Source organism: Hipposideros armiger, unplaced genomic scaffold (genome assembly GCF_001890085.2).
Source record: "Hipposideros armiger isolate ML-2016 unplaced genomic scaffold, ASM189008v1 scaffold_201, whole genome shotgun sequence".
NCBI lineage: Eukaryota > Metazoa > Chordata > Mammalia > Chiroptera > Hipposideridae > Hipposideros > Hipposideros armiger.
Window position 1 is genome coordinate 2,093,154 of NW_017731551.1, and position 26,492 is coordinate 2,119,645.

Sequence of the window (26,492 nt, forward strand, 5' to 3'; positions counted from 1 at the left end):
CTCTTCCCGGGCGAGGCAGATCAGTTGCCGGCTTCTGGACGGCCGCTCACCGCGGCTGCTGGCCCTTCACGCTGGCTGCTGGCTACACACGGTAGCCCATGGCAACCCACTGCAGCAGGGGCTGTAACCTACGCCGTCGCCAGCAACTCACCACAGCCCAGCTCCAGGTTGAGCTGTTGTTCAGCATCTTAGCTCTAGAGGGCAGTAGTGTCACTGGCCCTCATATGTGGGATCCGAACCAGGGCCCTCTGGGGTCCCAAGCCAGTTCTTAACTAATGCGCCAGTTCTTAACTAATGCGCCACTTGGCCAGCCCTGTTTTGTTTTTTTTAAATATCACTTTATTTACAACTTCTTGGCATGAATTAATTTGAGCTTAAAGTTTCTTGAACCTCTGTTTTCTCATAATTATAAATTCTTACCAGTTCTTTGAAGTGAATCTCCTTAGGCAGCTTCGTTAGCCTATTTTGAGTTATTTTTATTTTACTTTATTGACATTTAATATTTTTTAAAAACTTTATTATCTACATTTTCTGTTTTACTAATTGTTTGGCCTTTCTTCTAGTTTATCAAAATTGGCGAAATGTTGCTGTATAGTCACATATAAATTCAGCACTTATATACAGTTCCTTCCTTCATTGAGCTTTCCAGATAGCAGAAGAAATTATTTACCCATGTAATTAAAAGATTATATGTTATAATTTCCTAATAAGTGACCTAACTGCTACTGAAATGGCCTCCTTTTTAATCTTTGGTCTTAGGGCAAAGAAAAAGGTGATTCCTCCACCTAAACCCAAAGTGAAGGTAAGTATTGAACCAAATCTTTCATTAGTCATAATGGTGAATGTTGAAAGGCATTCTTAAGATGAAAAGGACATGATATTCAGCGTAGATCGACATGTACCATACTCTGTGTGTTTACAATGTGTGTTTACAGACATTGTAAAAATCCTAGAACCATTGTATTTGGGAGAATAGATGATTGTGTAGCAGTGAGAAATTTGCATATATTAATTACATTGTAAGGCTTAACTTAACACCGCTTAGAACTGCTGGATAAAATATAAGAGATACCCTTTAAAAGCATAGCTGAGATTGAAATATATAAGAGAAATCCTAAAGCCCCAAACAAAGAATTAGCTGCCATAGTGTTAATCTGCTACTGAAATTTCGGTTGCCCTTAGGGGCCATTTGCTGATTTCTATACATGACTGTATGATTTACTTTTAAATTTCTTCTCAGAACACAGCAGATTGGGTTTTCTTGGGCTAATATAGTATCCAGAAATTTCTGCTCACTCAGAGGAAAAAAGCTCCTAACTTCCTGGTATACATCTGCCCTCTCTCTTTCTGGATCTCTGCCCCTATCTCTCCTCCTTCCATCCATCTATCCAACCATTCATTTATTCAAATTGAATTAACATTGTGTATTAATGGGATAACCTGCTTTTGTGACTGAAATACATATCCTGAATAATTTTCTCTGCCAATGTAAATCTACACAGTACTCTCTTGGGTGGATTTAATGTTTTTTTAATAAAGAAAAAATTATTAATAAGCTTAAAAGAGCAATTTTATACTGGTAACGCTACCAGTATTATTCTAATACACTCCCTCACCCTCAGTTTCTGTCCTTTTTCTAATAATGGAATTTTTACTAATCATGTAATTGAATGGCATGTCGAAGCAAATGTGCCTCATCTGCATTACCCATTCATCTTAGCAGACAATTTTGACCTTAATCAGTTACGCTGCAGGCTTCAGTCAGGGCGTTTAGAATAGAAGCTTAGAAAAATTGCTAAGGGCGTTAAAGTGTAAAAGCATTCTTAACAGCCTGTTTACTGTAATACCTTAGAAAGTGATGGTAAAGACCCTTCTCTCCATTCTTTCCCCACTATCGCTTAGGTAAGTGCTGTGGTTGTATAAATCAACGTTATAATGCAGGACTTTGGCTTTGGGCCTACTTGGGTTTGTTTGTTTCTTTGAAGAAACATTTGACATTTTTATGTAATTGCTTTATTCTTAGTCTTAAAAAATGATAAGTAAGTACTTTATGTTTCTCTTTTAAGAGAAAGTTACTTTTTAATTCTTTTGCTCTTTGAATATTTTAAAGTGTGCTCAAATCCTCTTATCTCTTTTTTGAATTTTAAGAAAGTTAATTTTTTTTGAAAAAAACAGAAGTATTCTCATAGGTAGCCATAGTTTTAATTCCTAATTCCCTTCTTTTCTTAGCACAGTGCCTTGTACATAGTGGACACTTAGTAAATATATGTTGAAAAAAATACAAATGACTTCTTCAATAATGAATAGAAAACATAATTTAAGTGTACTCGGATTGACTCATCTGGCATTTCGATGTACCAGTTTCTCTGTATACTGGCTATGGGTAGCCACAGGACAGGGCATACAAAGAGGTAGAAATGCAAGAAAGCAGAAAGTGAGGGTCAGTATCCTAGCAAAGCATACTACCCAAGACGGGTAGAGTCTTAAGATAAAGGCAGAGTTCCTCCTAGGTGCAAGGTGAGTGAAGAGAATTGTCTCTCAACAAATGTATTTGGAATAATACCTGAAGATCTGACACAGGTGGGCAGGGGAGGGGAGTTTAATCAACAGTGTGACTAGTATGTGAATGTTCCTTCAGTTTGGTTTTAAGCCTTAGAATGGCTTACTACGGTATGGAGCTGTGTGCAACATATCAGATAGTTAGGCTTATGAGGACAATTCATTCTAGAGCTCTGTCCTCTCAAAAAATATTTTGGTTTTTACTGTTGCTAAAGAAGTGTCCCAGTAGTGTTTTAATCATTATGAGAATTTCTTAGTCCTTTCAAAATAATACTTTATAATTTTGTATTAATCATTTTATTTCTTTTCTGATATAATGCTGTTTATGCTAGGAGTGTAGTCCAAAAAAGGACCAGAAAACTCCTGCATCCTTGGTGGCCTCACTTGGTGGTCCTTCAGCGAGCTCGAGCACGTCTGCTGTGGCCTCCACCAGTTCCAGCTCTACACCAGCCCAGGAGACGATCTGCCTTGATGACTCACTAGACGAAGACCTTTCTTTCCACCCACCCGCACTAGATCTTGTTTCTGAAGCTTTAGCTGTTATCAACAATGGGAACAAGGGCCCCCCAGCTGGCTCAAGGATAAACATGCCAACTGCAAAACCTCGTCCAGGACTGAGGGAAGAGAAATTAGCAAGTATCATGAGTAAGCTGCCACTGGCTACTCCCAAAAAACTAGATTCTACCCAGACTGCACATTCGTCAAGTCTTATTGCTGGTCACACAGGACCAGTACCAAAGAAACCCCAGGATTTAGCTCATACTGGCATCTCGTCAGGCCTTATTGCCGGTTCTTCAATTCAGAACCCTAAAGTCTCCTTAGAACCTTTGCCAGCCAGGCTACTTCAACAAGGACTACAGAGGTCAAGCCAGATTCATGCTTCCTCTTCGCAGACCCATGTCTCCTCTTCCTCCCAAGCCCAAGTTGCTGCCTCCTCTCATGCTCTGGGAACATCCGAGGCCCAAGATGCTTCTTCGTTAACACAAGTAACCAAGGTGCACCAGCATTCAGCTGTCCAACAAAATTATGTGTCTCCATTACAAGCAACCATTAGTAAATCACAGACCAACCCAGTGGTGAAATTAAGTAATAATCCCCAGCTTTCCTGCTCATCCTCACTTATTAAGCCTCTCGATAAGACACTTATGTACCGCCTTCCCGTATCTACTCCCTCACCCGGAAATGGTTCTCAAGGGTCCCACTCCCTGGTTTCTAGGACAGTACCTAGCACCACTACCTCCAGTAACTATTTAGCCAAGGCTATGGTGTCACAAATCTCCACGCAGGGTTTCAAATCTCCCTTCTCCATGGCTGCATCCCCCAAACTTGCCGCATCCCCCAAGCCCGCCACATCTCCTAAGCCCCTGCCCTCACCTAAGCCTTCTGCCTCACCCAAGCCCTCTCTGTCAGCTAAGCCTTCAATATCAACTAAACTTATTTCTAAATCCAACCCGACTCCCAAGCCTACTGTATCCCCAAGTTCTTCCAGTCCAAATGCACTAGTAGCCCAGAGTAGCCACTCCAGCAGTAACAACCCAGTCCATAAACAGCCCAGTGGAATGAACATCAGCAGACAGTCTCCGACCTTGAATTTGTTGCCCTCTAATCGCACTTCAGGCCTTGCGTCTACAAAAAATCTTCAGGCCTCTTCAAAGCTACCAAACTCATCATCCACTGGAACTGTTGGGAAGAATAGCTTGAGTGGACTTGCAATGAATGTACCTGCCAGTAGAGGTAGCAACCTTAACTCAAGCGGAGCTAATAGGACTAGTCTATCTGGGGGAACAGGAAGTGGAACACAGGGTGCTACTAAACCGTTGTCTACTCCACATAGACCATCCTCTGCCTCAGGGTCTTCAGTGGTAACAGCCAGCGTGCAGGTATGTATGTTATATATGTTCATGTGATAAAATGTAAGATTTCTAATCTTGTCAGTCCATTTAATAACCTTATTATAATATATAGCTTGTTTATTAAATAGCTTATTGCTTTTATCAGTAAAGTATCACATGCTAATTTTTTAAATTTTTGAAAGACATAACTAAAATGCATATTTAAAACTATCTTATTAAAGTCCAGAACAAAGGAATAACTTTAAAATTTAGCATACCTTCACTACTTTCTCCCCCACCCTAATACCCTTTCTCTGTCAGCTTTCTTTCTTTTTTTTAGTTAAATTTATACATTCATATTATTTTTCCTTTCACCATTTGTCTTTTTGAATAAAATTTTTCTTTTGCATGAATTTTGCAGTTATTCATACATAGTTCTCGATGTCAGATTAGTATCAGTAATCCTTTTATACCAGAGTTTCCCCTTTGTGAGTTTTTAATTTAAATTTCTCTCTCAGTTAACAGGAGTGCCTCACTCAAGGAATCTTTTCAAGAAGGCTAATGTGAAAGCTGTCTTACCTTAACTCTTGCATACCTGATAATTTCTGTGCTGACACACTTAATAGACTTCTTGGATCACTAAGTGTCTCACTTCTTTAAACACACTCAACTGAGACTTGCTTTGTATTTAGGATTGTAGAGAAGTGTGCAGCCATCCTGATTTTTGTTCCCTTATCAGTAATGTGTTTTCTCTGCCTAAACGCTAGTAAGATTTTTCTCTTCTGTGTTGAAATTCAAGTGTTTCCAGACTTTGGCTAGATTTATCTTGCTTTCATTAATTTTGTGCCTAGAACATGGTAACATCTTTCAATTTTAGACCTGGCTATTTTTTTCAGCTCAAAAATATTTCATTCTATTATTATGTATCTGATAATTATTTCTGATCCTTTTGACATGGGATTTTTGAGAACTCTTTATTACTCATATATTTCATCTCTGCCTTCCATATCATTTTCTCTGTTACTGTTTTCATCTTTCTGCCACTTCTTTCTATCCTGAGACTTCACATTAACTGTTTTGGTTTCTTTAATGTTTTTTTTTTTCTTCCTTCCTGAAAAGTAATACATGTGCACTGTAGGCAAATTCACAAAAAGAAAATAAAAATCACCCATTTATTCCACCACTGTGTATATTTTCCTGGTACTTTTTTAGACTCTTCAAGAAAGTGGATTTTACATAATGTTTTGTTTCATAACAAGCTTTTTAAAAAATTAATAATTTATGATGTGTTCTTAGGTTCTTAAATATTCTTTGAAAACGACATTGGTTTATGGAATTTTCTTGTCTAAGAAAGTGCTCTAACTTTGTACTGGGTCCTATTTATGTGGAATAGGAATATTTAATGAAAGAATTTTCCCCTTCGTGTTCATAGAGGTTCTCTGCTATTCAATACAAGCTAAGCATTAGTAGTCAATATACAATTAAAACTCAAATCATCATCGTGCCATTACCATAGGCTTAGAAATGAATTAATTCCAGAATTCTAATATAGAACAAAATTCCATTAATCTGATAGTTTATTAATTGAAATCTAGGATTAACTGATGTTTTATGTATATAATTTTACTTTTATCAGAAATTTGAAAATAACCAAAAACAAACTGATTAGGGATTATATGTTAAAATTTAAGTTATAACTAAGACCTGAGAGTCTACATTCCTGTTTGTATTACCTTTATTGAAATGTTGACTGTTTTTGAAATTAATCTTTAATTTGATCAAAGGAATAGGTAAGAAGATTATAAACAGAAATGGCAGTTCCCTGCCCCATATCCTCCTTCCTAGCGTCAACTACTACTAACTCTCTTAGCTATTCTCTGTGTTTTTAAACAATAAGAATGAATTGAAGACTCTTATTAATTTATTCAGTTTAGTATTGTCTTTAACTTCTCATTATGATAAATAAGGCTTTTAGCGCTCTTATATTTTTTCCATTCTCCTGAAAGAGTAAAATTACAATTTTTCATTAAATCCATGACTGTGTATAATATCTGTGTTGAGCTAAATAGCGTATACTATAGTTTCATTTGTTGTCTTAACAAATTTTTGTTTTTTTTCCTGGAGTTAAAAAAAATATTTTTTTCTCTTGCTTCATTTTTTTTTCTTTATCCTTTGTTATCTCTAGACTCTATCAGTCTTATTTTTTCCCCAAAAAGCTTCCTGTATTTGATCATTTATCCCAAAAGAACCCGCATACTTGGTATGCCAGTTGTTTACCAGTTAGCTTGTCTGCATGAATTTGTACTGCAAAATTTGTGTTCCTGAAAAGTATTCCCTCCTGGTTTTCTTCCTCTCCATAATGGCGTTATGAGTTGGAGACCTTAGTGTTCCTGCCTTCATATCTGATCCTTTTTGTTCTGTCTTTCTGACTTGACTGAAGAAAAGGTCAATAATTGAATAAGGATGTTTCTAACTTCTGATGAACCTAAAGTGTTTTGGTTTTTGTTTTTGTTTTTAACATATCATCTCACTGAAATCTTACCAGCTACCTTGTGGCCTGTAGATCCTGTCACTCTAGCACTCCAGTAACTAAAAACTGATTTCCTGTCTGTTCCTGCAAAACAGTCAAATCCTGTCTGAAAGACACCTTCAGCTTTATACTCATTTGTAGAGTGAAAGTGACAGGTCCTGAGTGTAACAGAAGTTAAAATCTTTCTGGGTTCACATCATTACCTCTACCTGCTTTCTATTTAATAACATTCTACTCAAGGTGTTCCTCTTCTTTCTTGCCCTTCAACTTACTGATTTTCTATGATTCCTTGTATTTGCCACTTTATAATTCCAAACAGAATTCGTTTATTAAGCAAATGCTTATTAAGTGTTTAATATGTGCCAGGCACTCTTCTAGGTGCTGGGGAAATAGGGCAGACACATACTCAAGATTCCTCCTCTCATGGAGCATGTATTCTAGGTAGGAAGATAAACAAAACACACATTTTAAAAATATGTTACGTGCTATGAAAAAATAAGATGGAGTAATATGATAATAGTTTGATTGTTGCTAACATACTAGATAAGGGAGCTGGGGAAGGCCTCTTTGAGGAGGCAGCATTTAAGCTGATACTTGAATGAGCGGGAGCAGCCATTTGGAAATAACATGGAACAAACAGTCCAGGCAAGAGGTATGGTGGGTGTGAAGACACGGCCTCAGGAAACAGCCTGACTTACAGACCTACATGGCTGGAGTAGAAAGAGAGGGGTGGTGCTGAGGTTAGAGACAAACCAGAACTGTGTGATGAGGACCTTGGGCCCCAGTAGAGACTTGGGATTTTTTTCTGTGCACAGTGGGAAGCTGTTGGAGGGTCTTCTACAGGGGAGTGGCATGGTCTGAGTGATATTTCAAAGTATCACTTGGGGTATGGTAGAGAATGGGGGACAGGTGCACTCACCAAAATAAAACGTGATTTAAAAAAAAATGTAATGCCCACCACAGGAAGAGCTAGGTTTCCCTTCATATTTTCCCCTGGAAATGAAATGTGGAGGTTAGAGAAAGTATTTTTTATTATGGGGCATTATCCTGAGCTATTTCCTACTTCATGTTGACAACTTCTCCTGTATGCTTCTAAATAATATTTAATGGTGGGATACCCCACTTTTGAAAGGTCTTTTTCTTCTAAGAGAAAGAAATTTATAAATGCCCATGTAACATAATCTGATGTTTCATTTTAGTTTTATAAACAAAATTAGATATAGAAGTATTTTGACAGGACAAAATGTTAGACAGTTATGGCATGGCTCCATTTTTTATTGCTAATACTCAGTTACTTAATTTTGGAAGTTGCCCTAATTTACATTTTCTACCTATTTTAATGCTTAAATTAGCCTCCTCCAGAAAAGCTTGAGTTCTCCGTATTAGTAGTATTTAATGTTTCTTACTAGGGGGTTCCACTTGGGGTGCACTACCTTGGAGTGTGTGCCTCATGTTATGCTGAGACTATAATAGAAGTATGATTAAAAAGAAAAAAGAACTCTTGTTAATTCTTAAATTGGTGCAGGATCCTGTCTATCCAAATTACTTCAAAGCATTGTTATTTTTAACTTAGTAATTCTTTCCTGAATGCACCCATTTTATATATCATGATTGGCACAATAGAAAGACGAAAGTCCAAGTCCAAGCATAAAGTGATAAAGATGTGTACTTAAGTGTTGGAGGAAGTTGTGGTAAATAAAGGAAGACTGGGGGGCCGGCCGAGTGGCTCAGTTGGTTAAGAGCTCGCTCAAGAGTTTGAGCTCTGAGCAACAGCGGTTCGATGCCTGGCCCGAGCTGAGCAGCCGCTGAGCTGCCAACGGGTGGCAGGATGGCTCAGCTTAAAAAAATAAAGAAAAAAGAAAGACTGGGTATGTTGCCCATGAGCTCACCTTATCCTTCACTTTATGATGCCTAAAAACTATGGTTTCAAGCCTGAGTGGTGGGAAAGACTGAGGCTATTGATAGCACTTGACATCGCAGGAGATGATGAGTTCAGTTGTGGAAATGCCAGATTTTTGAGTGAAATTCTTCACTGAACTTCTAGGTGTACAGAATTGAAATTGAGATGAGAGGTTAGAGCTATAGATATAAATTTGAGAGATTAAAAATAAAGGAAATAATGAAAGGGGAGGCTATTGGAGAGAGTGGCAGAAGCAGAAAGGAAAGCTTCTTGAAGGCATTCTTCAGTTTTTGTTCAGCAGTGGCACATTTGTATTACATGTATAAATGTATGTAATGTGACGTATATGTATGGGCAGGTCACCTACATTTTTCTCATACATTAAGAAATAAAATGATCGGCCCTTTATTAATTAGTAATATTTACTGGTAGAATAATCAACACATAAAAATAAACCTGACAGTCGATAACATGTAAAAGTTTTGGCCGGGGAAATTTAGAGTTGGTAAAATAAGGCTACAAAAGAAAACTCACAGTTGCAGAAACTATAATAGATAATACCTGATAAGGAGAAAAATTTATTTTAATCTTTGTTGATAAGCACACAGAGAAGAAATAAAATGGGAAAAATTATTTAACTGCTGTACAGAAAATTGTTCAAAGAATTAAATTAGCTTAATGAAGTACATTTAAGTAATTTCTCAAAAGTTCACCAATGTGAGCATATTTCTGATTTAAGTGTTTTTATTCATAAACATAGCATTAAAGCCCAGGGAGGGGAGTGTCACAACACTCTCTAATTTACCTTTTACTTTAGGGTGCCTAAGTTCAGAAAAGTAGTAGAAATGGAAAATAGCTTCCAGGGATTAAGGAGAAACTAAATAATGTGGGCAACAGAGGCTGTCATTCAATAAGTTTGATAATAAAAGGAATACAGATGCGTCAGGTTGTTTCTAGGGGTTGAGGGAGAGCCAGGAATAGCTGTGGTTATAAAGAGCTTGTATGAGAAGGCAGAAGAAACATGCGAAAGCTGCACTACTAGGTACTTGGACCAGAAAGTTCTGCATAGATGGGATTCGTGACTTGGTCAGGTGGTTGGTTAACTTTTGGAGAAGAGGCAGGGAAGGCTGATGATGAGGAAAAACGTCCAGGATCGCCTCATCTCCTTAAGATGTTATGATGGAAGTAAAGGATGTTGAGTTAGCGGACCTCACAAAGGAATAGTCTGGAACAGCAACTGCCAGGATTGTGCCAAGAAAGAGTGTAAGACAAATAGTAAAATAGCTGAGCATTTTCAGGGGCCACATTGAAATTGTATGGGATTAATTACTAGGGGTTTAGATCTAGGGGCTAGGTGCAAAAGTGGGGATTTAAGGTTACAAATGAGTGGATTAAGAGAGTGAATGGATGTTCATACAGGCATTAAAGTAAGAAAGAGTCTAAACATGACGAAGAACTGAATGTAGAATTATTTCCAAAACCAATATTGGTAGCTCTTTGAAATGTATTTTTCGCCAGTCTTTATTCTGTCCCATAAAGTGTCCATTAGAGCAGATGTAAGACACAGCCTGTGCCCGTGAGGATGTGAAATGAATCAATTCAGGGTGAAGGTTTGCTTTCTTATGTATTTTGACCCCTGGTTTCTGCAGTCCACAGCAGGAGCGTCATTATTGGCTAATGCCTCACCTCTGACTCTCATGACATCACCTTTGTCTGTAACAAATCAAAATGTGACTCTTGGGATGCTGGGTGGCCTTGTTCCAGTGACCATGCCCTTCCAGTTTCCCTTGGAGCTACTTGGCTTTGGAACGGACACAGCTGGAATGACAGCTACGACGGGATCTACCTCAGCGGCCTTCCACCACAGCCTGACCCACAGTAAGTGGCCCTTCCACTCACATGGCCGCCGAGCTGGACAGAACAGGGAACCGCGAACGGTCCCGGGGGACTTAGTGACGGCTAGGGCGTTTCTTTTAAAGAATGCCATTTATTTCGTCTATATGTAATAAGTCAAATTACTGGACTCTGAGGTTTTATTTACCATTTCTAAAGGAACCACGGTGCCACATTGCTATCTTAATGAAATTATAATAAGAGGAAGTCAAATTTGCTGGGTTATTTGCATACACATATACATTTATATGTGTAAATTTTAAAAATGTATGTACTCTCAGAAGGCCTTTGAAGCCAGGGGCTGTGCTTGCATTAGAAAAATCAAAACAATTTTCATTTTTGATCTAAGAGGGCTCCAATCAGCTTGAAGAAGATCACTGACAAGTGTGTTTTCCTCTCAGATTTACTAAAGGGTTTACAGCCAGGAGCTCAGCATGCAGCAACACTTTCCCACTCACCTCTGCCTACACATTTACAGCAAGCATTTAATGGTAAGAAAGCCACCTGTTTCTTCATCTCTTTGTTTTTTATATAGCGATGTAGATTGGACTAGAAATCTTTTCTGAAAGCAGTGTGAATGGAATGACAAAGGTTGGAAAAAACATTCTTATATAGCTGAATCCTCATTAGCAGCAAACTTCTTGTAAGAGAAAGGGACTAAGTAAATGGGACCTTTTGTTACATGTGAAGAGAGCCATTTTGAAGGTGTTTGTTACGTGGAAATGATGATAAAGAAGAGGATTCATACGACAATGTCTAGAAGTCATGTCCAGTAATTATAATAGTTTACATTGAGTGATTGGAAGCTTACTGAGTGACAGATAGTTTTGTGACTATTTACATGTATTAGCTCAGCTAATCCTTACAACAGGCCTGTGAATGAGAGAACAACCCCCATTGTATACATCAGGAAACTGAATCCGTGACAAGCAGCTTGCCCAGGATGATACACTAAATTGTTCAATCTGAGATAGAAACTCAGGAAGTCTGATTCCACAGCCAATATTCTTAACCTTTGAACTTTTCTGCCTCTGAGCAGTGATTAACATGATTCAAACTCTACATTATATACTTGCTTCCCAACAAGATCACTCTGACATCTTAAATTAGATAGTTGGCACTAGGCATACCACATTGGCCTCCCATGTTCCTGCTCTCACTAGTAGTTGACCTCGGTAGACTGCTCATACTGTTCTGAAGGCCATGTTCAATCTTTTGGGCAGAAAGAATGGCTCAGCTGCCCTCTTAACTTTGGAAGTTGCCTGGGGCCTCACTTTTTCTTCTTGGCCACTGCATTTCGAATTATCTTTGAGCAAGTTTATAGTTGCCACACTGTGGAAGTGGGAGCTATGTAGCAATCTCAGGGCAAAAGGTAGTAATTAGCCCAGTAAAAGACCTAAGGGGTAAGCTGCCTCAGACTCACCCTTTGAGAGAATGAATATAAAACAGTTGTGCAAATGGGGGACATAAGTAGGCATAAACTTCAGCGGTCCTTCTCTTCCTAAACTTGATTGGGTTTTAATTCTTAAATAGCCCTGCGGCGGGCCGGCTGAGTTGGTTAAGAGCTCGCTCAAGAATGTGAGCTCTGAGCAACAGCAGTTCTATTCCCGGCCCGAGCAGAGTTGCCGCTGAGCTGCCAACAGGTGGCAGGATGGCTCAGCTAAAAAAAAAAAGCCCTGTGACTAACACAGTTCCATCCTGGGTGTTGACAACACTTGGTATAATGAGTCCACCTTAGGGCTGTGTGCGCGGGGCATGTTGGTGTGGACCTGAGAGGAATTAGACAAATAGGATTCTCGTGGTTCAGCACACCCGCAGTAGTCCAGCATTTATATGGATTCTCTTACGTAGTCTGGGCAGCACCACTCTTCCAGAGAGAGAAAGGAAACATGACTGTCAGTATTTTCCAAGGAATTGGAATGAAAAAGTTTACAATTTTTATTTTTGAAAACATTTTCAAGTATAAGACACTTGAGTTTGAGAATCAGGGTTGGATTTTTGAAATTCAGGACTGCTACTTTCAGCAAGTTTTTTGTGTGAGCATCACTTCTCTTGTAAACCAGCACAAGATGTGTTTAATAGACTTCTTATGAGAATTTAATGAAAATATATGTAAAGTTTCTAGCATAGTACTTAAGTGCTCTATTAATGTTAATTCTCTAACTTTATCTGAAGACGGGTCAGTAAACTTTTCCTGTAAAGGCCCAAATAGTAAATATTTTAGGCTTTGCAGGCCATATAATCTTATCACAACTACTCAACTCTGTCATTGTAGTGTGAAAACAGCCACAGACTATATGTAACATGAGTATGGCTGGGTTCCAATAAAACTTTATTTATAAAAAAAGGTGGCAGGCCAGAGTTGGCCCTTGGACCAAACCCTGGTCTAAAGACTCAGTGTGCAGCTATTATTAGTATTTTATGTTGCTAACTAACCAAAGCTTCTTGAGCAAAATCCAGCCTCGCCATTTTATAAAGTTAATTACATGTCATGTTAAATCATTTCTCTTTACAAATGCAAGCATATAATATTATAAATGGAAAAGCCAATTCCTTAGATGTTGTCCCAAAGTTATTTTAATAGTATTCTGTTTATACAGCTTTTGAAGTAATCATCCTGTTTCATTGATACATTTTATTCAGTAGAGGCAGTTTTTGTTGTTGTTTATGTTCTACCAGAGTAATTTAGAAATCACATGAGTAGACCTAGCAATGTGACTTTTGTGGTCTTCTCCCGCCTTAAGATTATTATTATAATATAATATTTTGTCCTTTTCACCTGTGTATTTCCACCATGCCTCCCCTGTCTTTTTCTGTTAGGCTGGGGGGTGAAGTGTGTGTGTGTGTGTGTGTGGGGGGGTGCTTCATGTTCCTTGTTAAGGCAATGACATATTAGAAACTTCGTTTATATTTTTTCTGCTTTCAAAATCACTAGTCCCTACTCTTGCCCAGTTTAAATAGAGTAAGCACATTTTCCCAGTAAAGGTTAAAGGGTCATATGTAAAACTAGAAACCATTGTTCCCAATAACAGACTTTCCTATCACTTACAATTTTTGCCAGGTTAGGACTAAAACAAAGACTCAACTGGATTTTTCACTACCATTGTGCCCCATTCATTTACATAAATAACTGAGAATGAATTACCAAATGCTATGTTAGGGCATTCAATTTCACTTGCAAAAAATGAAACTGACCATGTCTTCAAAAGGAATCAAAAGACATGGTAGGTCCTTTGAAGGTGAGGATTATGTCTTTTATGTTCCTTTATAATCCTCACAGCATTTGGCACAGTTGGCTATGAGGTAGATAATAAATAGTTGCTGAAATCATATTTGTAGGACACTGAAAACCAATTGAACCACAGTCATTTGAGATAAGAGGATCATTCTTGTTGAGTTTTTGTCTCCTCTGATTTCTTAACCTTTATAATGCTATAGTGTGTACGATATAAGATAATGAAGGTTATTTTTTTAGCACTGTCATCCACATGAAAATTTAAAGTTAATTATTCTTTTTGCTTTGTTTGTTTTTATCTGTTTTGTATACCATGCCTACCCGTACCAATTAAACATCTCTTTTCTTAGATGGAGGCCAAAGTAAAGGGGACACTAAATTACCACGGAAATCTCAGTGACTTCCCAACAAGCAAAGGAGATGGGACACTCAGCTGGCTGATGGAATCTACCTGATGGGAAAGTACTCATGTAGTCATAGGGCTGCTGTTCTGTCGATGTTTACATTCTCTCGTCCCAAGCACTGTGGTGAGGAGGAAAAAGAAAAGAAAACATTACTTGAGTAAAGCCAGGTGCAGGAGGAAGAAACGCTTTCTTGCAAAGTTAGTGACCTTTGGTCTCTTCTACAGAAAGACAAAGTTACCATATTAACTGACTTGAAAGAGACTCAGTTGTCAAACCCACAGAAGTACAAATTTGATTTTTCCCCGGGGAGGAAGAAAGAAATTGAGGATTTGGGTCAACTCCATCCATCCTGGGGGTTGGATCTGAACACTTGTAGACATCATTCATAATAAAAGTCAATATATCGGAATTAGGCCAGTTTGTCAGGAGTAACGAGCATGTCTATTTGAGCGGACTATGCAGCAAATCTGCCACAAAAAGAATTAATGACACTATGTCTGAGACAGACAGTATCTGAGTAAATACTACCCTCAAAATTCCTGAACAAACTTGAATCTTCTCCAGTGTGTAGCAACTCCCCCATGAAAACCAGTGGACTAAAGATGCTCCAGGAAAGTTATTTTAGCACAGTGATATATATTCTTATTAAATCATGGAGATTTTTAAAAGTCAAGGAATTGAGCCTGTTGCTCTTAACAGACGAAACGTAGATATCCCCTTTTTGTAAAAGGGTCAATTTCATCTTCCATTCAGAAGCAGGTACTTAACTCCCTTGTTCAGGTGATTTGTACATCTGGTATTGACTGGTTAATTCTTATTTCCATTCTTGATGTTAAAATGTGACTATATTCACATTTGTCTCTTGAGAAATGGGGATTTTTAATGTAGGGCTGAGGCTTTGGTGCTCTTAGCCCTTGCAGGCCTACCACGAGGAATTGTAAATTGCCCCCAACTTCACCTCAGTTCACAACTTCTTCTGTTCTTTCAGCTAGTGGTACTTCAGGTGACTGTTAAATATTGATATAAACAGGTATAAAGTGTGTACTACTACATATGTTTCTTCATTGGCCATTCAAATAGCATATATATATTTTTGGAATTTTTAAGATAGTATTTTAAAGGGAGGAATAACCATAGAATCATTATGTGTACAAGGGATTATTTTTTTATAACAGTCACGGTGTATTTTTACTCCCTAGATCCAGTGTAGTGAAATAGATTTGGAGTATTTACTAATATTGACTCACAATATCAATATGTGAGTAAACCTGCACATAGTAAGACTCCTTGGTTATTACGGTTTCCTTATGCAAATACCATATTCAACAAAGGATGTTAAGGGAGACAGGTATGGTTCTGTTTGGATACATTTTATTTCATTTTTTTACACCTCATCATCAGTATCTCTCTCCTTTTGTTTTTTTCTTCCTATTAAGACTTATGCAAGTTTTCAAACTGTACCCAAGAGTGGTGTAAGCTTGGTCCATTTATAATAACAGACTACTCTAAAAATTAGCATAGATTGGTAGTAGCAAGATTTCTTGCATATGTTTTAATTATAAATCACCCTATACCCTTAAGTTGATTCAAAGAAGAGTATTAACCAAGCCCTTTTTTCCTTTTATAAGCAAAAGTCCCAAATAGCCTATTGGACTGTGAATAAATTACCACAGATGTATTCAGATCTGTATACCTATATTTTGACTTCAAAGTCACATTGGCTTGCTTCATAGAAAGAAAGTTAATAAATAACTGAAAACTTTAGTTCCAAGAACTTGTCAAAGTAAGGGGAAAGGATTATTTCAGGGGGATCATTGATATAATTACTTGTCTCTAAGAACTTAGTTTACCTGTAAAACAAATAAGAAAGTTGTATCAATCCTGGTAGATATTTTGGAAGGATATTGGAAGGGATGTTGCAGAGAGGTTTGACTTGAATTGGGTATGTTTGATTAAAATTTGTTTGTTTTTTTTAATTAGGGAAGATTACCCAATTCTTGAGTTAACCAGTGTAGCATACTTCTTGGTTTTATCTAATCTGGGGGGAAAGGCGGGGGAGTCTTTGCTAATACTATGTAGGAGTTTTCCTTTGCAAAGCCAGCCTTTGTTTTACTTCCCATCCCAGGAGAGAAGTCAGTGCACATTAATCTCTTCCTGCTGATAACTGTGCATGTATTCATTTGTGTGTGGGTATATATACACATATATTTATTCATACATAAATTCATTACTACTTTAAGTCAAGGAATGATCATTTTAATTTCTGAAATCCATCAATTCTGAATTATGCCATGTGAAGATCCCTAATTATTCTGTGATCATTAGAGAAGAAAGGATTATCAATTCTTCCCCCTGGTATCATTTTATAACTAACCGTTAAAAATATCTGAAGACTCTTGGCTCTTAGAAGTCAATATATATGGAGATTGTGTTCTGTTCTCCTCAGTCTGGATTCCTTGGGGACTGCTGCCAGATGCCCACCTCCCCCCCAGCCCACCCCACCACATTTTCACTAACTCACCTCCATTTCAACCAAGACTACCCTTTTATTTTGTACAAATGAAGCAAAAACCCTTATTTCTCTTAATAGATAAATATGGTCAAAGAGGTCCTACATGTAAATATGAAACTTTCTTTTCTAGACCATGACATTGAAAATGGTGTTCAAACTATATGGTCATCTGTCTTTACAGTTTTTTTTACTAAAAACCAAACATATAAATTGGTTATTTTTTAGCACAGAGACTTGTGACTCATACTGTATTTTTGCACTTAAAACTCAAATTATGTTATTTTTTAAAATGGTGAGTCATTGGAAAGGATATAGAGCCGTGTGTATCTCTGAAGAACATTAGCAGCATCCCAGAGCAAATGTAATCAGCACACTTACGTCCCCCTTGGTGGGATTCTCGATTCAGGAAAATGAAGCTGTTTTCAACTGTCTTGTATTTTAAACTGCCTTCACTGATGTATAAGCTGTTACTGTACATACAAGCTAATCCTCAGTATTCATAAGCAATAATGGTCAGCAGAGCTGTCTTCCGCGACAGCAGTGCTGAGCCCCCGTTGGAGACTGTTTGGGAGCCAAGTGTCAAGCTCATTCAGAGCCTCCAAAATCAATGCAAGCAATAATTCCATTATAAGTTGATTCTAATTCTCTCTCCTATGCTTCTGAGATCAGAGGGTAACAAACATCATGGTTTTAAAACAACCTGAGGAAAAACGTTTTGGGGAGAAGAAGAAGGTTAATCTGAAGTCACAGAGGCCTGATAGTCTGAGGAAATCAGAGGATTGTGTTAATCTATTCTTTCATGCCTACCCACCCCTTTGATGGATGTTGTTAGCCCAAATAACATTTTTTTTAATATCATAGGAGTTGAATAGGGCTTATTGTATCACCAAGGTAGGAGAAAGAACCGGGCGCATACACATTTGAATACTGTGGGTTTGACACCTGAAAACAATTTATTGGAAAAGATTTTTAACCCAGGATTTTTTTTTTTTTTCCCAAAGCAGATCTAAATTGTTTACTACCCAGGGTTGGAAAGGGCAGACACCTCGGGTCTTTTTCCTCTGGTTGCCCTCTACCACACCCCTTTCCACCTCTACTTGGTTCAAGACATTTTCTGAAACGGAAATGCTACTGTTTTTCAAACTGCCATTGATTATGAGAACTCTCTGTCCCTTGGGATCATCTCGTAGAACTCCAGTTATCGATCAGATTTGCTGCTACATTTGTCAAATGAACTTTGCCTGCATTGGTTGACTTTAACCTAATTTACAGTTCTTTATTTCTAGAAGGTTTTGTCATAATTTGACCCACGTATAGAATTAGGATACTTTATTTTAGGAGTGTACCATAAAAGCACACTGGTCCCTGTATTCTTTGTATCATCATTTAGGTTTGGAAGTTGTGTTTGCTTGTTTTGTTCGTTGGTATTTGTTTTGTTTGAAATTAGAAATAGACGAGTGAGAGAAAAATCTGTAATCAGGCCAAACTTGAGACTTGCCCTGTGCTTCAGCACTGTAGTTCCTGTCGACGTGTGTTCTCAGAAGGGGCACTTTTACTTTCTGTTGTGCATGGATGATTGTTTTGTTTTGTGTCTTTGCTTTTGGGGGCTTTTGTTTTTGTAATAATGAAGCAGAAGAAAAATACAGTAGTAGGTAAATGACTGATTACAAACATGTTATGCAATTTTATTTTATAAAATTTGGGGGGGAAAGTTTAACTCTGTAAATCATTTCTTAGCTCTGGTAAAAATGCTTATATTGCTCCTCTAAAACATGCTCAATTCAGGCCTTTGTCTTTGTTAAGTGCCTTTTTTTTCTTTCTTTTCCCCCCTCTTTTGAAACTGTTCTCTGATATCCTAAAGTACAGGCTAATAAGTCAGGGGATTCAGGAGGGAGAATCTCAAACTTGCCAACGTCATGTCATGCTGTACTCTTCTACCTTTCCTTGATATGTAAATGGATATGTGTGTAAGATGCAGACATACATATATATGTGTATATATATATGTATACATGTGTAATATATATATAAAACTAGTAGCTGCTGTACCATTGCATCCTTTCTGAACACTCCCCTCTCAGTGTTTGCAAGACTTCTGCCTTGTTTATTCCACTGCTTTTAGGCAATTCAAATGGGTGGATTGGGAAATTGTCTTTTCACAAGATGCTATCTTCCCCCTTTGAATATCTGTTTGTAGATGTTAACAAAATATATATATACATATATATTAAGTCATTTCTTAATATATATGTGTATATATATTTTTTATTACATATATATGACATATATATATATATAAAATAAGTCAGTTATTACAAGTGACATAAAGTTAGTGGACTCATTGACTATTCCCGGATGCAACCCACTGCTCTGTGTTCTTCAAATGGCATGAGTAACATTGGAAAGCATTGGAATAACAAGAGTCTTTTGTGGGCCGAGTAGTAAGGGGCGCTGTGGCAGGCAGAAAGACATGGAAGGGCTAGAGGTAGAGTCATGGCATTGTATCTGAAGACGTTTGCAAGGGAGTGAGCAACTCTGTCAACATTAAAAATGCGTCATATTTTCTTATAGGAAATGATTTTTGAAGAATTCATATAGCTGCGTATCTGTCAAAAGGTTAATAAATTTAGAAGTAGAAAGACTTCAGATACTGGGGAAAAAACACTCATGTAACCTGTAGCATTCTTGAGAGATCTTCAGTTTTGTTTTCATTTGCCAGATAATTACATTTGGCATAATCTGCTTTTATGGTTATTTAGATTCCTCCCTTGAGCAAAATAACATAATTTTCAGTTTTTTGTGGAAAACAGATGTGACATGTTAAAGGAGTCTAAATTGAACCAATCCTCAAAACCCAGTTCAAATATCTAATAAGTGCCCCCCTTTAAAATACATTTTAATTGGAAAGAGGAGACTGGTGGCTAAAAAGAAAGCAGAGGCCCCTGGTAGTGTTACCTGATAGCAAAACTGCCATCAGGCAGCCTGTGTTCAGGCGTGTTACTCTTGGATTACTATGTTTAGGGGGAATATCATTTAACCTTCGTGCCTCAGATTACCCATTAGAATATTGGGTATAATAATATTCACCTACCTCCCAGGGATATCAGAGACTTTACTATTTCAAAAATAATTTGAGTTTTTCTAAAATGTTCTATATAATTAAAGTATTATCATGGTCCTGCAGAGACTAAAATATGGGTATAAAAAGCATCATATGATTTTTAAGTTTTAAAAAAAATCACTGGAATTCTAATTTAGATGCATATTTGTTATTTAAACATTATATTTGTGTTGGGGTAAAATGGTTACTTTCAGGTTCATAAGTGGGGAGGGGGGAATAACACTAAGTTTCTTAATTATACATAGATTTTCTTTTAGCCTTTTATGGTGTTATTACATGTGTCGTTTTTGCCAAGGTTGCGGAGTTGAAGCTAGGTAAAGTTTGGATGATTGGTTATTGGAGTTGATAAATGATCTCGCAAGTTTTATCTGCCTCGCTTTTCCATCTTCTCCATCTGATTTTCTTATAGTAGTTGTTTGGTGATGGATAGCTAAGCTTTTAACTTTCTAAAAATGAATGGGCATCTCCTCATTCGTGTAAATCAGAGCTTGTATACTATTCCTGTAACTGTAGGTTTGTCCAGCTTTGCACTGAGGAGTAAGCGCGACACACAGTCAGCTGGGCACACTTTTGGTCAGTCTACCTTTGTAATTTATGCTTCTTCTACCCATGAAACAGTTGGAGCCATCAACTGCTCAGGTTGTAGGAAACTCGGAGAGGGTAGGCAGGACTCCCTTTCTAGCTGGGTCAGGGGTGAGGAGGGTGGGGTAGAAGGAAACGTGTTTTGCCCGACTCCTAGGAGGAAATGAATATCATTTTATCCCACCTTCTACCCCAGCGTATTAGGTACTACTTCATAGAAGTTTCCTTTTATCCTTTAAAACAACAGGAAAAAATAAATGCTGCGTTTTTAGTTAGGGCTAAATGCTGAGCAACAATTGTTAGAGGTTGTGTGTAGATTTGAATTGTAGCACATATTCAGGATCGGAAAAGAAAGTGTAAGGGGATGAGGAACAAACTCCAGCTCACATGAGTCAGGAAAAAGCACCAGGCCCAAGCAGACAAAGAACTGGGTTAATTTCCAAAATTGGTCAAGACCCATTTAATCTCTAGTGATAGGACGTTTTTTTCTTAAAAATCACTTTTTAGTTTTTTATTGCTTTTTCCAGGTAAGGCCTTAGTTAGTAGCCTCAAAGTATCAACTATGCAGATAAATATACCCTTTATTTTCCACACTTTTCCTCTTTTTCCATTCTTTAAATAACAGATGTTAAGACTTCTACCCAAAGAAATAAGATATAAGGGTTTTGTTGAATGTGTGTTTGTTCCTCTAGGGAAAATTAACAGAAGCATAAAATAGAGATATTTTATGTGTTCCTCTATCCTAAAATGTGAACTTTATATTGAAAAACTAAGTACAGATCCTTTCACTGGTGTAAAACAGTAGTTACAATCATGGAGTATCTTTGGGTTGTTCAGATAAATCATCCCAGTGTCCAATTTTGAGAAAGTTTTAGATGTGTGGCACAGTGTTCAGGTTTGTAGAGCTGAACAGATGGGTCAGACTCTAATTAGAAATAGCTTTGAATATTAATGTTGAATTCTTCTTTCTTTATTTCCTCCAGTCAGAGCTCTTAAGTTAACCCTTTCATCAACCAGTTGCTACACTGGAGTATCAGTTGCGTGTTGTTAAGAGTCTGGGGGAAAGGGTTAAACTGCCTGTCACCCCCTTTGGCCATCTATCCGATGTCCCCATTGAATTCAAAAGTACAGACCACAGGCGTGTTCCAGGAGCCCGTTCCATCCCAGCTCAGAGGATTTTAAACAGATTGCCTTTGAATGACTTGATATTAAGTTACTTTTTTTCTCAGATACTCCCAAAGTATCATTTGCTTGAAAGTAGCGGTTTGTGATCTTTAATTTCCTCATACTGTAATACTTCTCAATCTTTCTTACATATTTTCAGTTCATAGTGGGTTAGTACTTAAATTTCTGATACTTTTCCGAACTATTATCCAAACTGGTCAAGAATACTTTAGAAATCTTAGTAGTATAATTCAGGGGGTCTGTCTTTTTAGGGCTTAGAATTATCACTGATGAAACGAATTTTTTTTCTCTTCTCCTTTGTAGTGAACAATAGGTTTCTCTATAATGTGATAGTATCCACATGTCATGGCTTCCTCCAGATACTTTTCAAGGTCCTTCAGAAGAGGTGCAGGTCTTTGTTAGGGGCTCTTAGTTCTCATACTCCTCTGCCTTGCTTATTTTCATACTACCCTGGAATAAACCTACTTTGCAAAGGCTTGCATCAAATAGGCCATATGAATCCTTAGTACCAATTTTATGTTTCTCAGAAACTACATTATCGCTCCCATTTTCCTAATAATTCTGTTTTACCTTAAATCTAGTTTTGAAATACTTTATAATGGAACACTCATGGAAACCTAATTAAATTCAAACAAGAAGACGATTACCTGAGATAACTCAGAAATCCTTCTGTTTTTGAAGTCAACAGCTCTGTCTAGCCTCTAAGCACCTTGAGGAGTTAGTACCCAAGGCAAGCCAGTTGGCATCTTTTCCTATGTGACAGCCTGCCCTTAATTTGTCAGATCTAAGCTATCTTATATTTTCTATTCTTGCAGCCATAAACTTTCCTCATTGTTTGCTTATCTCTGCTGCTTGCTGGGGTGGTGTGCTCTGTGCCAGCACACTGGGTTTTCTTCCCCATACCTGCAAAATCACCAAGGATCACCCCAATTTTGGCCAGAGGCACTAAAAGAGAAGTTCTTCTCAGTTAACAAAGGTATCACTGTTTTTAGATAGTTGGAAAGTTGGCCAACTTTGGCCCATTTAAAAAATCCTGGCGATGCCTACATAATTAATTACATATACCTTCTGAGACTTTCAGATAAACAGAGGCCCCTTCCACCAGTAGAGGTAGGTTCCCAAGTAATTTCCTCTGATCCACGACCAGCCTCCAGAGAAAGGATTCCAGCTTTGTACTGTCCTTTGTTGGCTGTCATTGAAAAATTATAGAAAGTATCAAAAATACAAATGGTTCTTAAGAAGTGTATGTAAATCTGAAGCTTGCTAAACATTGTCAAGCTTAAAAGAAGAGGAAAGGAAATCTCTGGCTGGTGAAAATTTTGTGCCCCAAATAATGTGTTAGTCAAATCTACCAAGGTAACTAAGCGAAGAGTGTTTTCTCTCTCTCATTACAAGAAACAAACTTTATTCGCCGTTGTAAAAACTATTGTGGGACTTCAGACCTATTCACTATAACTGATCAGAAATAAGGATTCTGATTTTTAGTCTGGCTAAGCACATATTTCCAACCTTTACGGTATAAATTTGATAAGGGAAAGACTTTTGTTTGGTAACAGAAGGAAAACCAGGACTTATTGATACAGTGTATGTTCACTCGATAGAGGAACTTCCCTCCGGTTACACATCTTCCTCTTCCTTTAGCCACCTCCACCCTCAATAGAGATGCCAGCATGTTTTACAACCAACCTTGATGGAAGGAGCCCGAATAATTGCTGCTCCTCTGGGTGAAAGCACTGGTTATTGTATTGCATTTGTTGATAGGGAGGTGCATTTTTGCTAACTTGAAGGGATATGCTGTATTTTAAATAAGCGTGTGACTTAATATTTGGGGTTTTTTGGTTTTTTTCTTCCTTTAAAACTGGACCTGAACACAGCTTTGAGTTGATATTTGTAATAATCTCAGGACCTGAAAGATTGTAGCATTTAGTGTGTCTTAAAAATTATGTACTGTACCAGCCATGGATTTTTGTAAATATACCTGTCCCCCTTTTTTGTATTATTTTAGTAAAAAAAAAATAATAATAATAAATTTAAATAAAAGGGGGGTGATGACTTGTGAATGTGTGTGGGTATGTATGTGTGTGTGTTTGTATAAGGCTCTTTTGAGACGAACTGGTGCTTGTTTAATTTCCGGCTCTCATCAGAGCAGGAATATGGACAAACTGCTGCTACTGAACCCTGCACTGAGCCTAGGTTTTCCCATTCTGTCTTTCCCAGTGGTTAATTAGACAGGAGCTACCAGGAACTGACTGAGGAGTTCAAGTCTTCTTCCCACTGCTACCTGGCCTTCGCTTTCTAATTCTACACACCCTTTGAAACTGAATGGTAAAGCTCTCCAAACTATGGGTGGTTTCGGGTCTCTAGTGTTTAGAGAGCTCCTCACTATTTTCTAAGAAGGACAGGCCAATTTTTTTAACCAGAAAAACAAAAAAATTACACATTTCCTAAAACCCTGATGAATTCTGGATCTGTGAGAGGGCTTCAACATTCCTAAATATGGATCTGTGAATTTAGAAAATTAACCCCACGGATATGCTCCGTCAGTGCAGGGCACTTCTTTCCTTTCCTTTCCTTTCCTTTCTCTCCTTTTCTTTTGCAACAGCCTTGCTCATATTCCCGGTGTAGCTAGCAAACCCCTGTTTTGAAGCAGGAGCCTTATTTGATTTAGTGTAGATGTTTCCTGTCTGTCCTTTGTGACAGGGCCTTTTACATGATTGTTTTTTCTTTTTGTATGTGTCACGTGTTGTATTAAATAAAGAGGAATGTACATATTATTCTTGTGTCTGTTGTATTATTGGGCTAAGTTGTTGGATTTTGATACCATTCTTTCAGCAGCAGTGGAGTATCTATCGTCTGTACCGCACTGTGCTAGGCACTGTAGGATGCAGAAGGAAAAGGCACAGCCCCCACCCTCAATATATTGACAGTTTGCAATCACATGGCAAAGGAAAAAGATAACTGTTCAAAATTTGTCCCACAGGTGTGCTCCATTGCCACCTGGCATCTTGTCAGAGCAGGGCAGAAGCTGGACGGAGCAATCCGGGAAGGCTGTCAGGTGGATGGCGGCTGAGCTGGGCTCCACGGATGAGTGGGATTTGGCCAAGAAGGAAAAGGGACTGTCCCCAGTGACCCTGAAGAAGCAGGAAGTAGAGCAGGCTGGTGTGAGGTGTGTGCCTTGGGATGAAGAGAAGCAGCCAGAATAGAATGTGGGAGTCCTGGAATGCGGGCTTACTACATTCTCCCTTTGGGTTATTGGGGGGGGGAGGGGGGGAGTGTGTGTGTGTGTGTTTTCCAGGATGCTACCAGGAGCAATGCTTAAAATGTAGATTCGGGAATTATCTGCAAAACTGATTTTTAAAGCTCTACTTGTAAGAGCACTTCTATGAAAAGTATTACTAAATAGAAGAAAAGTGTAGAAAAAGATTTCAACCTTAAAAATGTAGGTGGGGAGTGGGAAAAGGATGAAGAGCTAGAAAGCAGCTCGTCCAAGAAATTGAACAGTCTGCCATATATAAGTGTATATAGAAAAGGACGTATGTCCGAAAATACAGTGGTGGTATGAGTGCTTTTAATGTTTCCTTTCACTTTAAGTGTGTTTTCAGTGTGTTGGCATTAGATGAAGAATGTTTAAAAGGCATATCCTCACGCATGAGAGAGGAGGGCGGGCTGCAAGTGCCTTTATTAAAAAACCAATAACATTTGAGGACAGTTTTGTGAAAGTGTGCTCTTGAGAGTAGTAGCTCCTCAAGAAATCTGTGGTTAAATAATGACTACTCTTAACTATGCTATGGCCATCTTGTAAATGTATATTAACATTTTAAAGGTGCCATTGTTAAGATTTTTTGTAAACCCATAACTTCCCCTTATTTGACCATGGAATGCTTTTTCTCATGTAACTCCAATTAACATTAAATTATTTATATAAGTCATGTAAAAATACTCAGCACAATGACACATAAGCACTAGGCAAGTGTTAGCTTTTTTTATCGCTCGTGCCAGTTCTATTCTTTATTTTAAAGAAAGTTTTTAAGAAAAACCACAATCCAAAGAGTTAAGGATGTCAGAAAAACCAAGAGAGAAGTAGTATTCTCTTGGTTTAGAGAGTCAAGAAGCCAGCAGCTAGAGAAATGCAGCCAAGTTGTAAGAGTTGAATTGAGGGTCAGGTGTCCAAAAGGTGGAGGGGTTCAAGGGAGTACAGAAAAAATACGAAGCAGGAAGTATGTTTTACACTTGTCCACGCAGGCAAGAAATCGTCTCAGACCTGAGCTTTGGCACAGGGCAGTGTCTGTGGCTGGTTATGAAAAGGGTGCATGGAGCAGCAGCTATAGATGGAGATCGAAGGTGAAGTTAAATTGGTGACAGAGCTACTTTGCTTTTGCAAATTCTTGGGGTAAAATGGACTCGTACAAAGGTTTCTGCACAAAGATATTCATCTCACTGTTGCTCATAAAAGTTTGAAATAGTCTAATGCCATGTTAGAGGGCATTGGTTAAGTAAAAATAATAATTAAATTTAAAATTTTAAGATAGGACCAAGATGTGCATGTATTAAATGAAAGAGTTATAAATGTAAATGCACTTAGGCACAAAAAAACACATAGGACATACACTCCGAAATATAAAGAGTGGCAGAAGGAGTGCTTTTTCCTTATCCTTTTTCTTAAATTTTCTGTTGAACGTGGATAACATGAGTAAATTTTTTCGGTTACTAGTTTTGTTTTAAAGAAACAAGTAGGTGGA

General features: G+C 37.9%; 1 protein-coding gene across 1 annotated transcript in view; it reads left to right on the forward strand.

Annotated features, from left to right (window-relative positions):
* Positions 1–24,527, forward strand: part of UBN2 (ubinuclein 2) — an 85,052-nt gene extending 60,525 nt beyond the window's left edge. Inside the window, exons 13-17 of the mRNA XM_019653243.1 lie at positions 760–802; positions 2,892–4,439; positions 10,471–10,699; positions 11,116–11,205; positions 14,300–24,527. Of these exons, the coding sequence (XP_019508788.1) occupies positions 760–802; positions 2,892–4,439; positions 10,471–10,699; positions 11,116–11,205; positions 14,300–14,349 (1,960 nt within the window). The 3' untranslated portion in view covers positions 14,350–24,527. The remainder of the gene's footprint in view (positions 1–759; positions 803–2,891; positions 4,440–10,470; positions 10,700–11,115; positions 11,206–14,299) is intronic.
* The last annotated feature ends 1,965 nt before the right edge of the window (positions 24,528–26,492 follow it).